Genomic DNA, 16,854 nt, shown 5'->3' on the forward strand with positions numbered 1-16,854 from the left:
GAGGTGTTGGTGTGCTGTACCAGTTGAGTGAGCAGGGCAAGCAGTTGGCAATCCAGGTTTCCAATATTTTGGGCATGGACATTTGCGGTATCGATCTGCTCAGAAAAGATGATGGTTCATTTGTAGTGTGTGAAGCCAATGCAAATGTAGGTTTCAAAGCCTTTGACAAAGCTTGCAATTTGGATGTAAGTTGTATCATAGCGGACTATGCCCTGTCGCTACTGCCAAGCAGACTGACCAGGAAAATGTCACTTCTTTCTGTAGTTTCTAGTGCTAGTGAAACAAGTGAGCCAGAGGTGGGGGCTCCTGCTAGCTCCGTCCCAGAGAGTGTATTCACCATGAGTGTGGGATCGAGCTCCAGCGAGAGTGACCCTGAAATAGTGGAGGTCAGGGATACTGACACTACTGTTTCCAGGTCCATGCACACTGTACTGCCTGAGCCAGGCTACAACATGAACAATCTCATAAATACTGAAATTAAAATATTGAGTGAGTGAAAAGAGGAAGCTCTACTAACAGGTATAAACAGAAGTGCTTTCCTAGCTCAGCTGGATGAAAAGGATAAAGAATTATCTAAAGGGATGTGATGTAATTTTTTTTCTTGCGTTTTAACTATTAAGTCTGAATTTGTGCATAACCCTGATTGATTACAACCATCAATCCACTCCAGGTGGGTTATCGTGTCTTGATGCCATTGGGGTTGGTGGAAGTATTTGTTAACCATGACCTTTAAACTTAAATCAGTAACACAATAGGATGATTGATTAAAAGACATTGCCTTGCAATAAGAAGGTAATTGGTTAATGTCTTAAAGACAGATACCAGTTAATGTTGTGGGGGGAAAGCCTTCATCAGTTCTAGTTAGGAAATGCATTGCCTCTACTTGACATCTCCCTATGTTGGCATGGTTGAATTTCTACATTTTGAGTCAATCTCTTACCTCTATACAATGAACTGCCCTTCTATGTTATTTTCCTTTCCTCAGATTAGGTGATTTTCATGTTCCTTGTTTTCTGTTTGCTATATTAGCAGAGCTACTTGATAAAATCTGCCTATACAGAACATTTTTCAGGAATTTTGGTGGGAACAATTCAAACTTGATGTGCTAATTAACAAATCTGACATTATACTGACAGTATACTGGAGCATGTAGTCACTTACAAACTTGTTTCAGTTGGCTTCAAAACAAATTAAGGATGTTGGGGAAAAATTACAGCACACACCAAATATAATACAAACTGCAATTTTGATTCTTCCACTCTCATTAAACAAGATTTTTAAATTGTAGGGTTAAAATATTCAGAAAATAGAATCTTGCAGAAAATTAGAGAATTTAATTGGCAGTGTGAAAAATTACATGGTTAATCATCTGATAATCTGAATAGGTTTTGGAGTTTGGAATATGATGTTGTCTGCCAGGCAAATTAATGGATAAGGGAGGTTATGTTGAGGATATGAGACTAGAAACAATGGGAAAACAAGTTGCTTGGAAGAAGTTTCCCTTTGTTTTAATGTGAGAGCATCTTAGTGGAGATTCAGTTATGAGATCAATAAATTCTTCATTTTTATCAACTCAATTGATTAATTTGTAGCTCCATACAAACAATCTTAGGCATAACATGGAAATAAATGGGTTTTGTAGTCTCATTCTTTGACAATGTCCTTTTGCTTCACGAGCAACTAAGTTGATATGTGGTATGAAGCCCGTGTTTTCAATCATTTTAATTTTGCTTCCCAATACTTATACCAGCATTACAGTTTAAACATAGTCCCATTTGAACTATTGTCTCCAATATTTTTACCCTGTTTATTATTGTGCATTATGCTGAAATGTGAAATGCCTATCTGCTGATTTAACAGGTGGTCCACAAGGTGCCATATACACACACATACATAGTATCTCAAAGCTAATAAGAATTCGAAAATCATTTTACATAATTCAAAATCGCAAATTTGATGTTTATATGCCAAAATACCACTATCTGTTAGATAGGTAATATCCACAAAATTTGTGATTATAGAGAGATGGACTGGATTATCTCAGATATATCAGAAGCCAGCTGCAAAGATGGTCATTGAGCCTCTGTTGTAAAAAGATAGTGTCTGTATTTATGAATTATAGATTCCAGTATGATTAACACATTAGCATTATATTGTGCTTTTTGAGTTTCAGAAATTAGTGAGTTTGAGTGCACATTACTGATTGTGTGTCTTTTGGAGTATAAATGTCAGCAAGCATAAAAAATTTATTTAGAAATACTCGAGATTCAAAAATAGTTCAAATATAAGCTTTTATCATCATTACTGTTGTAAATACTTAAAAGCCATCATCTTATCTAGCTATTGCATAATAAAAAATCAAGTAAAATGGCTCCATTAAGTGGCAATTAGTAGGTGGGATTAACTGCATACTAACCACATTAATGGATTAAATACATCAATTTTTAAAAAATGACAATGTAGTATTAAAAATAATTATTACGTTGGATTAAAGTAACCTGATTTGGCCATAGGATTTGTTCATGTTTGCTGAATTTTGGCCTATTGCCCAAAGAAATTGGCTTGAGATGCTGAAAAGAAACCAGATCTCTAAATGTAATAGAAGTATTTCTGTATACAGGACTCACTATGATTGCATGCTCCACAATAAGCTGCATGTGTATCTCACAAATGCTTACATATTAACGCAAACATGGTGTTAGGCACTCTGCACCATTGCTATCCAAGAAAGCTCTGAAGTAGTTTGTTGATCTGTGAGTAATTAAAGCAGTAAAAGACAGGTTCTGACTGCAGTGATAGGTACATGAAGACCATAATGATTTGTCTGCACAACAGCTATGTTTTATTTAATTAATTCCTTCTGGGAGAACTGCATTTACCCAACATATAGAGAGAAAGTGGTGAAGATGTTTGGCAGGACACACATAATCTATGGAACGAGATAAACAGAGGTACCATTTTAGATCTATTTTTCTTGCATGTAGCATTTTCTGTTTTTATTCTGATTTTCAGAAGCTAGTTCTTTTTGCAGATGTATATATAATTCAATTAACTTGAAAATTATTGCAGTTTTAAAGGAGCTGAAAGATTTGCACCAATATTTCCTTGAAGTAATTGTCTTTCAGATGGTTTGTGAATATTTACCTCTATAAAGTATATAATTTACTGCAATTTTTAAATAACATCTATTTTGGAAAATATCTCAAATTCCAGGTGTTACTTTCAAATAATAATCTGACTACTTCAACTCTTCTCCAGCTCCCGCTTTTCAATAAATATTAACAATTCTTGGAAACATTTCAGCTGCATTAAGGAATAAAAAGGGACCTACTTCATGCAGTTAAACATTAACTAAAAATCTTAAATATTTTTGCATACAATTTCTTGACAACTAAAGACATAAATGCATCACTTTGACTTTGGTGTGCCTGGACTAGAGGGACAAGGGAATTAATCTCCAGGAGGAAGTATAAACATTACCAAAAAATTAAAACAGATTTGGTTCTTATTTTCCAGTAGTGTTTGTAATATTCTGGTTTTGACTCCAAGTCATAAAGCCTACTAATGTTTGCTACTCAAACTTGCCTTTGAAATGCCTGAGAGTCACCAAGTATAACTGTCACCTAATCTTTACCGAAGTAAAAACAAAGGAGAAGATGCAATTGTTTTTTGCACTTTTCTGAATGCTTTCAACAACAAACAGAAAATTCTATGTGCAGTTAACAACATTTATTGCACAAACAATATACATTCACAATCCTCACATTTTTTTCTAACAACATGGGTTAGCCTTGATGTTTTATCTAAAGAAATTCCTTGATTTCTCTGTAAAAGTGATATTTTAAGAATGACAAGGTTTTAATCTAGATTAAATTGTAACTGGAAAAAAGAAGGCACATTTTCACATGCACTGTTAATGACTCTATCCTTTTCTCTGTGTTCTCTTTGAATTGTGCCCTTGTGAAATTATGCATCTGTACAAAGGTGGCTTTAAATTTGGAATTTTCTGTCATCTTTGTGAACATCTAAAATTTGGGTAAATGAGTGGGGGGGTGTCTTAATGTTATTGAGGGAGAGACGTAACTAATGAAGCACATACAGTTTTTATGTGAAATTGGAGAGTTCTAAACTGATAGAAAATTACATACAAGTAGAGATGGTTTGCAATTTCGGAGTATTTAAGGGGATGAAGGGCCTCTGTTTGCACAAATAAGTCCTGAAAAATTTAGTGTAATTAACTCTGGCAACTGAAGAGTGACAAAAAAATTTTTAAAAAACAGTAATTCAGCATGAAAGTGGTGATAAGGAAGCAACAGGAGTGTTTTTGATGCACTGCCCCATCTCTTTCAGTAATTTAAAATATTAAAGTTTTTACTTAGTAATACTGTGACAAGTTGCATATGCAATGGTTTGCACAGTGGAAGTATCCTGGTTAAAATAAGACATTAACACTTGAGTGAACCTGTGAGATAATTCATGACATGCAGTTAGCTGTTGAGCAAATCTAAAATTTAAATTGATTTTACTTTTATAATCTGCTAATGGTGATTTTAAACAAAAATTAAACATTGCAAGCCATACACTTGCAGAATTTTTTACAGATGTGTATTTCTTTACCTACACAATGTTCCCTTCTATGGATTGTGTTCTGAACGTAAACAACAAACAAGGGTCATGTAGTTGCTAACCCAGTGCAATGTAGTTATCAGAAATAATTGGAGGAAACTAATAAGGACACGATAATAACTTTAGTTATGAGATCCACCACTCTGTACCAAAAATACTAAAATGTTGCACAATATTTAGATGGGAGACACTGGCAGAAAATATATCCTTTCATTCTAATTTGGTTTGAGATGTGAGCACTGGAACAGAAATATTATTGCCGATCTTTAGCATTTGCAACACCTTCAGAGGATTTCTTTAACATAATCCTTGAAATTGTAAGTGGGTTTTCTAGGATCGGCATGATAGAACAGGCAGAGAAATAAAGCGGGGGAAAAAACCTGGAATTCTTGATTCCAACACCTGTCACTTTGCCCTAGCAGACTTCAGAGCAGTTCATTTTAGAGTGTGAAACTGAGACAACTATGCCAATCCTGATACTTGGGTGTGTTTCCAGATCAACTGAGGGAGAGCAGGAGAGGAAACCCTGTCCTATTCTCCGGGCATAAATAGTATGTTATGCATATTTACGTAGGTAGGAATTAAATCAACTTGTATTTAAGAGAAAAATGTATTTGAACATCTGAAAATGAGTTTATGCTTTTACAGCTTATTTCATAAAGTGTTCTTTAAACATTGGGGTAGGAATGGGAGGGAACGGTATGAAAATGTACACTGTATGAATAAGCTGTAAGTGTTCTGATGCACTGAACTGTACAGCTATGAAGTTGAATTTATTGATGGTTTTACTAACTGCTTTTCTCTGTAGAGCATTGTTTAGAGCAAAATTGTTTTTTTGTGAAAGTATGCCTGCATGCTAGACTGGGTGCCTTGCTCAAATGTGATTGATGCAGTAGTCTGAAGGCCACAAATAAGATAGGGTATAAGGCATTTGCACAACCAGGTATCCTTGACAACATTAGGAAAATAATTGAGGCAGTTTTACATATCAACTCTTGATGATTAGTGTAAATTACTTTTACTGGAGATAGTTTGGGAGATGTGCATTACATTTGTTTTCAGTCATCCTTGTTGGGATAAAGTAGCACCATTTCCATTCTGGTCAATGTATTGTGAAAAGTAACCCACTACTTGTTTCTTTTTGGGTAAACTACAGTAAGCTAAAAGGTGATGCAGTTTATTATTTTCAGAATGTATATCCTTGATTTTACATTGCACTTGCAACATGGTTTGTGATTTAGGATCTGCCAATAGTGGAATGTGCAATTACCTTGTCTTCAGGATCAAACAGCCAGGAGTTGTAAAAGTGACTGTGGCATTCAAACAGTGCAAAATAAAATTAGAGTATGCATTCTGTTCAGATAATCTATTAGACCCTTGGGCTGCAGTTCTGAATGGTGTAATAATGATTTGCACCAAAAGGACCTTGTATATAAGTTGTGAATTTTTATAAACCTAAATTTGTAGCTTTTTTTTAATCTTGTCCAACTGGCAGCTAGAATTTGAAAATTTATAAACTTGCGTAAATTTTTCATCTTTTTTCACAGAAAATGATATTTTATAAATTTAAACTTTTTAAAAAACATTTTTACTTTTTAATAAATATTGTTCTACTTGTGATTTGTCATTTGAATATGAAACTAAAGTAGAAAATGTTCCACTTGTAGACCTGGTGCTACTTTATGTGCTACTTGCGCAGCTTTGTTGTACAGCTTTTTTGTTGACATCTGAGTAACTGCAGCCCAAAGGTATAATAAAACATATTAACTCATTTTATGATTTTGATTCTGATGATATGAGTGATATCCTTTGCCATAAATGCAAACTATCCTTTTGCTTTTGCCATGAAGAAACAAACCCTTCGCTATTTTGGTCTTTTTTGGCAATCATCTATTGCAACAGTGGGTTACTAATTTTTTTTTTGCATTCCGTGTGTGTGTGTGTGTGCGCGCGTGTGTGAGAGAGAGAGAGAGTGCATATGTGTTTTTTGTGATTTGTAAGGATGTGAAGAGTGTGGTTAAATGGTAAGTGGTTGACTTGCATTATTTGAAAATTTGAAGGACTAATGAAATTGAGAATACTTGGTAGTGGGTTCATGAACATTTGAATGGGAGTAAACTGAATTCTTGAAATCAGTATTGTACTTTCCTTCCTATGTGTATGTGAATTTTTAACAATAAACCAACTGGAGTTTTATTACATTTGTAGATGGATAAATGGTTGTGATTTGAACTACACAAATGACAGAAAACATGAAAACATTTACTATCACATTCTTAGAATATTCTTGTCTTTTAAGATTCAGTTTAAAAGCAAGCACTTCAAACAATACATGATAGAATAACAGGATACCTCTATTTAGATGCAACTCTTAAAATGGAAAAAAATGTGCAGGGTATATAATTTCAGCAGAATACTAAAAGGGCCTTAAATATGTTGCTTACCCCTTCCTCCCCCATTTCACCCCTTGTGGTTTTGGCAGTAGCATGATTACATTCTGAACCACTATTACACTATGCATTTCTTTTGGCCTCTATGGAACTAAATAGCTGTGCAAGGTCCACAAGGTAGTGAATATTAAAAAAAAAATCCATATTCTTTGAGTTAAACATTAATAATAAAAACTGTAATATTATATTTGTTAAGCAACACCACACTATAGATCCAAGTTTGTGCGCTTTTTTCCCCCCAAAACATGTTAGTCATCTATCAGCCTAGACCATTTTGCAGTTATCACTTTGGAGCTTACAGAATGTTTTATGGATCTAGCAGTTTTTAAAACTCCCTCAAGTGATATTTAAATAACTAGTTGAAAAGTCACAGCTGTAGTATTAGTTACATTGATCATGATTTAAAATTTGTTTCAAATTTTCTAGAATGTAATAAAATGATTCACAGAAACTAACATTTATTAAGCTGTATGTTTTCCAACAATTGAGCCATAATTAAAGGGTTACATTGTGCACTGATGTATTATATATTCTACAGTGAAACAACCTTTTTGAAAACATATTGCTAAGAATTTGTAAAATTTCAACATTTAACCACTCATTGCACTTAGAAGTTGGTTTTGGATTTTCATTGGATTTGTACACCACAACTGCCTTCAGAACCAGTGTTCTTTGCTTTCTACTTGTAAATTTTGACAATGATTTATTGGATATCATGGGTGGGATTTTGGTCATTTTTGACCAGAAAAACCATGTGGACTAACAGAAGTGCCCAGCTCTTAGATTTGTACATCATGGCCCATCAAGTGCCCATCCTGGTACTTTATAAACTGAGAGATTCTGGCTCTCCCAGCCTCGAAGATATCAAGTTCCAGATTCCCATAAAATTTAATTCCTTTAATCATAGAGGTGGCCTTTATTTTTGGCATTTTTAAAAATGACTACCATAGCACCAAAGACAAGAAAATCTGCAAACATTGGAAATCCAAGCAACACACACAAAATGATGGAGGAACTTGGCAGACCAGGTAGCATCCATGGAAAAGTGTAAACAGCTGACATTTTGGGCTGAAACCTTCACCAGGACTGGAAAAAAGGATGAGGAATAAATAGGGCTGTTGCTTGCTTCATCCTATGAATTAATGCTGGAAAAAAAAGATGCTGTGTTCATTGAGAAACATTGTTAAAGTGAATGGCTGGAGACATGGGCATGATGACTCTAGGGGTAGAGCCAGTCTAGGAATTATTTAATAGACTGAAGGATATTGGGCACATTTGGCTATTTTATCCTCCTGATTCAAGGTCTTAATCTGTAGCCTTATAGATTACTGTTTTTAGTTTGTTCATGTAGACATTGTTTTAAACATCAAGATCTCAGCTTCCACCGTTCTTTAAGTTCCAAATCCTCTGGGGATATTACAGAGGATATTAATCCTCTGGGGATAAGTTCCAAATCCCCAGAGCTCTAGTTTTTTTTTAGTGTAACACCCCATCCCACTCCATAATCTTAAATGTATGCTCTTCATATTTGCCCTGCCTAGACCTCTCAATATTTTATCTTTTCTAAATCTGCCTTGTGCCTCCCTTGACCAAAGGAAACAAGTTGACATGGTGGGACTGGGTGGAACATAGCTCAGTGCACATCCACAACACTGATCAAGTACATTATCCTTCTAAGTGTACAAGATATTGATATGTAGTGTAGAGGTTATACTCACCTCTGTCTTTACTGTTACACAGTTGCCTTTATTGAAATATCAAATATAACAGATAACAATAGAAATAAATGTAGATTCTGTTCTGTTTCTAACAGTGCTTAGTAACTTTTATTCTGGTGTGCTTATCATTATTAAGTGTTGGTGCTACCTTTTTGATAAATCTGCACTGCCACTTTACAATGGTGGAAAATCTCTGCTGTGTTAGGTTGCTCTCCACTAGTTCATCTGCTATTTGCAGTTTTTGATTAATTTTGAGTTGGATTTCAGATTTCCAAAACTGGGGAATTATTTTGGTGTCAACCAAAATGGTTAGTCATTTTCTGTATTCCTAACCCTGTATTCCTACCCCACCACTCCCATTCATGAGGGCTTTTATGCTATACATAACACAGTTGATGTATTAACACAAAACACTGACTTGTACAGTAGTTGTGATAGCATTGTGAAACATTTGGTGTTTTATAAATACATGGCTGTGGGGTTGACTCATTTATTTGTTGTATGATACTGGCTTTTAACTGCCGCAGGTAATGCTCGCACTCTCTCATTTGCTGTAATATTTTGTTCAAGAAACACAAAGATAGTTTTCTGTTTTTATTAATATATTGCCAAAATATTGGAAAGCCTCAAGCCCCTTCCATGTGGGTGTTTAAAAATGTAACCACATCTCCATTTTGGCATTCAAAATGAATAACCTGACATAATAATATAGCAATTTTTAGCATGAGTTAGCCCAATCATAAGGGGACGGTCCCTTTCCACCAGGATATGACAGTGCTTTTTTAGCCATTGTGAGAAGATGTTGGATTGTTGCAATCTCTTTTTTGTGTACAAACATCTTGTTGTCTTCCAAAGCCAGTTCCCCATATTCGATTGCCTGCAACAAGCCACGAGACCAATAAATGAAGATACATAAATAGCCTTTGATTAACACAGAAATTTTTCTGTTCCTTATTACCCTACAGGAATCTTGTGCAAGAGGCCATACAACCTCAAATCTAAACTACAAGATCACAAAGACTTCCACCTTTCACTCCATCCTAAATCTTGATTTCAAAGCTGTATTGATCCCAGCTTTAAACACAATCCTTTCAAACAATTCAAAGAAAATCAGAATATTTCAAGTGAAGACCCCCCCCCCCCCCCATGACCTAACAGAGACACATGGGTCCAGATACTTCTTTTTCCCTGAAAGTCGCCACACAGGAAGGGTAGGATGATGAAAAAGGTACAGTAGTAGGTTTACCATCATCGTTGAGTTATTGAGTACAAGAATTGGAAAGTCATGTTATAACTTGTACAGTGCCATAGGTATTGGTGCTGAATCTGTTGGACTTGAGTTATAAGGAGAGACTGGATGGGCTGAGATGTACTTTTACTGGAGTGGATGAAGCTTGGAGGATGACCATCCAAGTATATAAATCATGAGGGGCATAAGTAAGTGGATTATCACAGTCTTATTAAAAGGTACGGAACTAGACATAATTTTAAAGTGAGAGGGGATCATTTAAAAGTGACCTGAGGGGCAATTTTTCCCATACAGAGGGTGGAATGAGCTACCAGAGGAAGTTGCAGATGAGGATACAGTTACAATATTTAAAAAGCCATTTGGACAGGTGCATAGTTTGGTAAGGCTTAGAGCAGGGGTTCCCAACCTTTTTTTAATGCCAGAGAACAATACCATTAAGTAAGGAGTACATAGATCGCAGGTTGGGGAAACCCCTGGCTTAGTGATATTTTCAAAGGTAGGCAGTTGGACAAGTTGGGATAGATAGTATGGTGGGATATAGGTGAGTTGGAACCAAGGGTCTGTTTCTGTGCTTATCCAAATAGCATTCCAGCCACCCATTCATGCATTTTTATCTGCACTCTATTCCAGCTGAAACCTAAGTATACATTAGGTAGGGCATCCAATGGGAAGTTCTTGGTTCTATCCTTTCTATAGAGTGAAAATGAAAGACCATCCTTGTAGCATTATTTCACCCAATCAATCTATTAATTTTATCTACAATTCTCACACTTTAAATCTATGTCATCTAGTTTTAGACTCTCCTTCCTTGGGGGAAAAAGACTGTGACCATCCTCTATTTCCTCACATGATTTTATGCACGTTTTTAAGATCATGCTTTAGCCTCCTGTGCTCCAGGAGAAATGTCCTAGCCTATCCTGTTTCTCCTCCTAACTCAAGCCCTCCAGTCCCAGTGACATCTCAATCTTCTCTGCACTCCATACTGCTAAGTGACACCCTCCTTACTGCTGGGTGTCCAAAATGATTTAGTCAACAATCAAGTCTATTTGCGTCAATTTCTAATGATTTGTGCATGGTAGTGAATTTTTGTCCTGAAACAGCAATGTGAAGTTTACCTTACTAAAGTCTTGGAACAGATAATAAAGCATTGCCAGGGTGTGAGCAATATTTCCAATTTTGCCGTTTTTCACAAGGAGCTCTTGGTTCCTCATGTCAAAAATCACATGTAGGATCTTGACTGCTTCTGCTTTCTGAGATGCATCTTAAATGCAGAATCAAACAATACAGAAAAAATTAAAATCTCAGAAGAAATTCTTAAAAGCTTGTATAATAACAAAAAAGCAATTATTGACATTACATCTAATCACAAAGAAGGCACACCAGTGGGTCTACTTTATTAGGAATGAGATTTGCTTTGTCATCAAAGACTTAAAAATGTCCTTAGTGGGAGAGCATTTTGATTGGTTGCAACACAGCCTGGTAGAGGCTCCAATGTGCAGGATCGCAAGGGGTGTAGAGGTTTGTAGATTCCATCATGGTCATAATCCTCTCTACAATCAAGGACATCTTCAAAGATGGTGCTTAAGGAAAGCAGCATTATTTACAAAGGACCCTCATCATCCAGGACATATCCTCTTCTCATCTGTACCATTGGAAAGGAGGTACAGGAGCTTAAAGTATGGAATGATTTAGGAAAAGCTCCCCCTCTGCTGTTAGGTTTCTGAACAGTCCCTTTTTGCACTATTATGTCATTTATAATAATAATTTGTCTCTACACTGTACTACCACAAAACATTAAATTCTATGATAAACATCACTGATAATAAACCTGATTTGCTTCTGATTCTGACATCTTAGGAAATAGTGGACTAGGATGGAACATGGTGAAGACACTATATGAGAATGATACCTAGACTCCATGCATTACATTATAAAGAGAGATGCTGTAGACTAGGATTTTATTCCCTGGAATTGAGAGAGTGAAGGAATGGTTTTACTGAAGTTTAAGGTATTTTTAAGAATGGAGAAAGTATTTCCATTGTTTAGGGATCGAGTGTACACTAAAAGAGTAAGTCATCCATTTCAGGACAAAAGTTAGGTAACGCTTCTGTTCACAATTTGGAGTTCTCTTCTACAAAGGGCAATTGAATGTATAATCGGCAACTTTTAAGTCTGATACTAATACATTTTATTAACAGTTAAGGTACAAGGGAATAGGTAGGTATGTGGTTGTTACATATCGCCTGTTATCTCAATTAATAGGAGAGGAGGCTTGAAGAAACTACATAGCTGGGTCTTGTCCATACATTTCTATGAACAGCTGGCATACATTGAGCCCCTCTCTGAGGGGCTGCATTATCCTTAACCATGGGTAGCTATGTGCTGCAAACCACCCAAAATAAGGAAATAATTGTCCAAAGAATACCTTTTGCATAATTGCATGATAAATGTGTGAACGATGAAAGATATAAGGAATATACAACAATAAAATAATCACTACTTGTGCATTAGACTTGGTTGTAAGCTGATACTACATATTAGAGAGCAATGTATCTTCAAAATGGTGGCTTTAGCACAAGTTAACTCGGAGGGTTGGTATGTGTACCATTTGATCAGCAGGTTTCAGTTACATACCTGACATTGAAATACTTTCTCTTTACCCGTTCTGTATTTCCTGACATTTAGTAACTAGTAGAGGAGGAAAACACTCCAGTGAGTAAATTCATATGATTCGTTGCTTTACCTGAGTGGCTAACTATACTGTAGGTAGATGGTTGGTATAAAATTTAGTTTATTATCCTGCCTATCAATTGGATCCAGTAACATGTTAAGCTGACCTGACATATCACTTGAAGGTATTTTCCATCTGGAACAAAAGATTTCTGGAGTACAATTAGTTTAGAGACCGAGAAAGATTAGCCACAACTCTTGTTTCTGGTTAATTAATGCTGACCTCTGCTGGAGAGACTTGTGGAATGGCAGAAGCATAAATTTAATCAATAGGATTAAAGTCTTAGCAAAAGGAATGGAGAATATGGACCAGTTAATTAGGAATTTGTACAAAGTAATAGCCAAGTCACATCACTTCAATTCTTGCTACTTCAGGGGTATTCTAATTTGCAGCCAAATAGAGACTGCACATTCACTGGAATACCAGTATCAGGCATGAGAAACTATGAATATTATAATACAAGACTATTCCCAGCAAAATAGAGATGTTTTAAGTATTTAAAATTAAGAATTTTCATCAGATTGAACACTGAAAATCAATTTCCAATTAGTCAATGAGAATAGAAACTGATTACTGAAAGATGAGGAAGAGGTTATGTTAAGATTTTATACAGTATTGTGAATATTTTGCCTCTGAAAAGTTGAGTTGAGAATACCTAATAACCGTTACAACAAATTTTTAGATTGCTCCTGACAAATCTAGCAGAGTGTTTGCTCTGCCACCACTTCTGTTGTTTTGAGACAATGGTTTGGGACTGTTTCAGTCAGCACTGTCAGACAGTCAATAACTTTATTGGTTTAGATAACATTTAAATAACATGGTAATTTTGGTGAGCTATAAATAGTTTCCCAACCTCGTGGCGCTATGCTTCATCTAGGATTGGTGACCATGATAGAGAATGAAAAAAAATTCAATTAAATAAAAACTAATTCTGTTAAGGTCAACATAATGCTTTCCTTTGTTGCACATGTATAGATCCAAGAAGTAGAGAAACATTTGACTAATATCTTGTCAGTCAGTACACGAGTACAAACCAGTACAATTATTTTTGTATAGTAAGCATGATGTTAGCATGCAAATTTATACATAGTATGCATACTTGGATTAATGATGTAAGAGCATGAGAGATTATGGCCCTAATATTCCAAATGCATGATTAGACAACTTCCAAACTCTACACTTCTTTTACCTTTTTAGATTTTTTTATTACACTAAATCCTTTCCCTATTCGCACTCTGAAGACAATCATTTATGTTAATTGTTTGACAATTAACACTCTAACTATGCCTTCTTATCACTCCTCGGCAAGTGGTTTCCAATATCATTCAGTTTAATCTGGTTCCTACATGATAACTTTGTTAAAAGTAGGGCTGTCAATTCAATATTTATTCTTGATGAGTGAGGAGAATTTTGATTTTAAGTGTTGAGAATTTGGGGAAAAAAACTTGCAGATTCTAACCTTGGAGACATTGTCCTTAATATTCTCTGGCATGACTGACTGGTTTCATTTCATGTTACTTTCACAGCTTTTTGTATAAGTACTGTACTTTAAGAAAAGAGACAATGTTGTAGGCACTAACCAAAAACATCTTCCATATCAACAAGGCTGGTGCCAGATTCTGGTGAACTGAGGCCAGCTTTCCACAGAGATTTTTGTATTTCTGTCTCAACCAGTTCAGCCAAGAAATTTTTCCAGATATCGGTCACCTGCATGAAAATATTTTGTATATTTATTCATTTGAGAACTTTTTATTCTTTACTAGACAAAAATACTGTACAAGTTAATTTATTTATATGACTCATTCTCCAACATGAATACATCCAGACCAGATGGACTTACACCCCAGAGTTCTGAAAGAGGTAGCTGAAGAGATTGTGGAGGCATTTTGCTCCTTAAGAAGGGAGGAAGGCAAAAGACACAAAATTATAGGCCAGCTTGCCCAAATTTAATGGTTGGTAAGATGTTAGAGTCCATTATTAATTATGAGGTTTTGGGGAGCTTGGAGGCAAATAGGCTGAAGTCAGTATGGTTTCTGTTTTTAAAAAAAATCTTTCCTGATAAATCTGTTGGAATTCTTTCAGAAAATAACAGGCAGGGTAGCCAAAGGAGTCAATTATGTTATTTACTTGGATTTCAGAAGGTCTTTGACAAGTTGCTGTATACAAGGCTGCTAAACAAGGTAGAAGTGCATGGTATTACAGGAGAGGTACTAGCTTGGACAGAAGATCGGGTGACTGGCAGGAGGCAAAGAATGGGAATAAAGGGTGTCTTTTTTGGTTGGCTGCTGTTGACTAGTCATGTTCCACGTGGGTCAGTGTTGGGACCACTTCATTTAATGTTATATGTTATCTGGATGATGGAATTGATGGCCAAGTTTGTGGATGATACAAAGATAGTTGGAGAGGCAGGTAGTCTGCAGAAAGATTTGGACAAGTTAGGAGAATGAGCAATTAGGTGGCAGATGGCATACAGTGTAGGGAATGTAAGGTGGCCCATTTTGGTAGAAGGAACAAAGGTGTAGACTTTTCTAAACAGGAGCGAACTCAAAAATCGGAGGTGAAAAAGGACTTCAGAGTTCTCGTGCAGGATATATTTTATACAAAATATAAAAGCAGTGAAATAATGCTGAGGCTATTGGTCAGACCACCTTAGGAGCACTGCATGCAGTTTTGGTCTGCATTTCTAAGAAAGGATGTTCTGTCAGTGGAGGAGGTTTATGAGAATGGCCTAGGAATGAAAGGGTTGACGTATGAAGAACGTTTGAATGCTCTGTGCCTGTACTCATTGGCAGGGGAAGGGATCTTATTGAACCTACTGAATATTGAAAGGCCTACATAGAATGAACATGGGGAGGATTTTTTCCAAATAATAGGACAGTCTAGGACCAGAGGGCACAGAATACAAAATCGTCCCTATAAAACTGAGATGCTGAGGAATTTCTTTAGCCAAAGAGAGGTGAATTTGTGGAATTCATTGCCACAGATGTGTTGGCCCAATCATTGTGTGTACTTGAAATGGAGGTTGACAGGTTAGTGATTAGTAAGGGCATCAAAGATTAAGGAGAGAGGTAGTAGGATAGGGGTGAGAGGGAAAACATATCAGCCATCATTGAATGGTGGAGCAGGCTGAATAGTTTAATTCTGCTCTTATGTCTTATGGTCTTAATAATGCAAACCTATGCACAAAGTCCCAAAATGCTAAATATATTCCCACACATCCCTATAATTAAATTGCAATAACCTACATAAAAATAATTATTGCCAATTTTAACTTCTTTCAGAATTTAAGATGAGATGCCTGTCCATGATATCACTTTCTTATTTCAGGCATTTTGTTTGAGCACCAGGTATTCAGGTGTGATTAGATCAAGATTAAATCTGCTCCAGTTTAAGCAAAACAAATTAATTCAATTCATCTTCCAGTCCAATTTCAGAAAGTCCCCTTCCTGCTATAATATTGCCTTTATAATTTAAAATACTCTGGTTTTATGCAGGTTACATAATTCATTCACTACTGTACACCTATCTTTCGACAGGAAATATGACTTTTGCTTGAATGTATAGAAGTTATTAGCAGTAAATTTGAAATATTAACAATGGCTAATGAATTAAATTAATGCCTCTTGGTGGCTCTGTGAGATTAATAGCACAAGAAACAAGGCATAGGTCATTTAGTCCCTTGTGTCTGCACCATCATTCAATCGGTTAAGGCTGATCTTTAATTTCAATGCCACTTTTCTGCACTATACCCATATAGATTGTTTCTCTTCATATTTTAAAAGCCAACAATCTCTTTCTTAACTATTCTCAGCAAATGAGTAACCCACCTAGGTAGAGAATGTAAAATATTTGTCATCTTCTAGGTCAGAAATTTCTCCTCCATCCACTTTGGCCAGCCCCCTATTTTAAGGCCTTACTTCCTGGTTCTAGACCAGTCAGTGAGGCAAATATTAACTGTGCACCTACCTTGTCATGCCCTTTTAAGTTTACTATATATTGAGATTACCTTTTATTCTTATGAATTCTGGACTGTTTAATCTCTTTTAATTCCATTTGTGCTCTCACTAGGACCCAACAAGA

The 16,854-nt window shown here is 35.8% G+C and overlaps 2 protein-coding genes across 7 annotated transcripts in view; one reads left to right on the plus strand and one right to left on the minus strand.

The window, feature by feature from the left end:
* The window catches only part of rimkla (ribosomal modification protein rimK-like family member A), a 77,068-nt gene extending 70,241 nt beyond the window's left edge, over positions 1 to 6,827 (plus strand). For all 5 annotated transcript variants that reach the window (XM_073031804.1, XM_073031803.1, XM_073031805.1 and 2 more), the window contains one exon: positions 1 to 6,827. In XM_073031804.1, coding sequence (XP_072887905.1) covers positions 1 to 497 — 497 coding nt within the window. In that variant the 3' untranslated portion in view covers positions 498 to 6,827.
* zmynd12 (zinc finger, MYND-type containing 12) overlaps positions 6,815 to 16,854 on the minus strand; it is a 27,931-nt gene continuing 17,891 nt past the window's right edge. For both annotated transcript variants that reach the window (XM_073031808.1, XM_073031807.1), the window contains 3 exons: positions 14,355 to 14,481; positions 11,159 to 11,304; positions 6,815 to 9,671 (listed from right to left, as the gene is read on the minus strand). In XM_073031808.1, coding sequence (XP_072887909.1) covers positions 9,513 to 9,671; positions 11,159 to 11,304; positions 14,355 to 14,481 — 432 coding nt within the window. In that variant the 3' untranslated portion in view covers positions 6,815 to 9,512. The remainder of the gene's footprint in view (positions 9,672 to 11,158; positions 11,305 to 14,354; positions 14,482 to 16,854) is intronic.

The sequence above is a fragment of the Hemitrygon akajei genome, chromosome 29 (genome assembly GCF_048418815.1).
Source record: "Hemitrygon akajei chromosome 29, sHemAka1.3, whole genome shotgun sequence".
Classification (NCBI taxonomy): Eukaryota; Metazoa; Chordata; class Chondrichthyes; order Myliobatiformes; family Dasyatidae; genus Hemitrygon; species Hemitrygon akajei.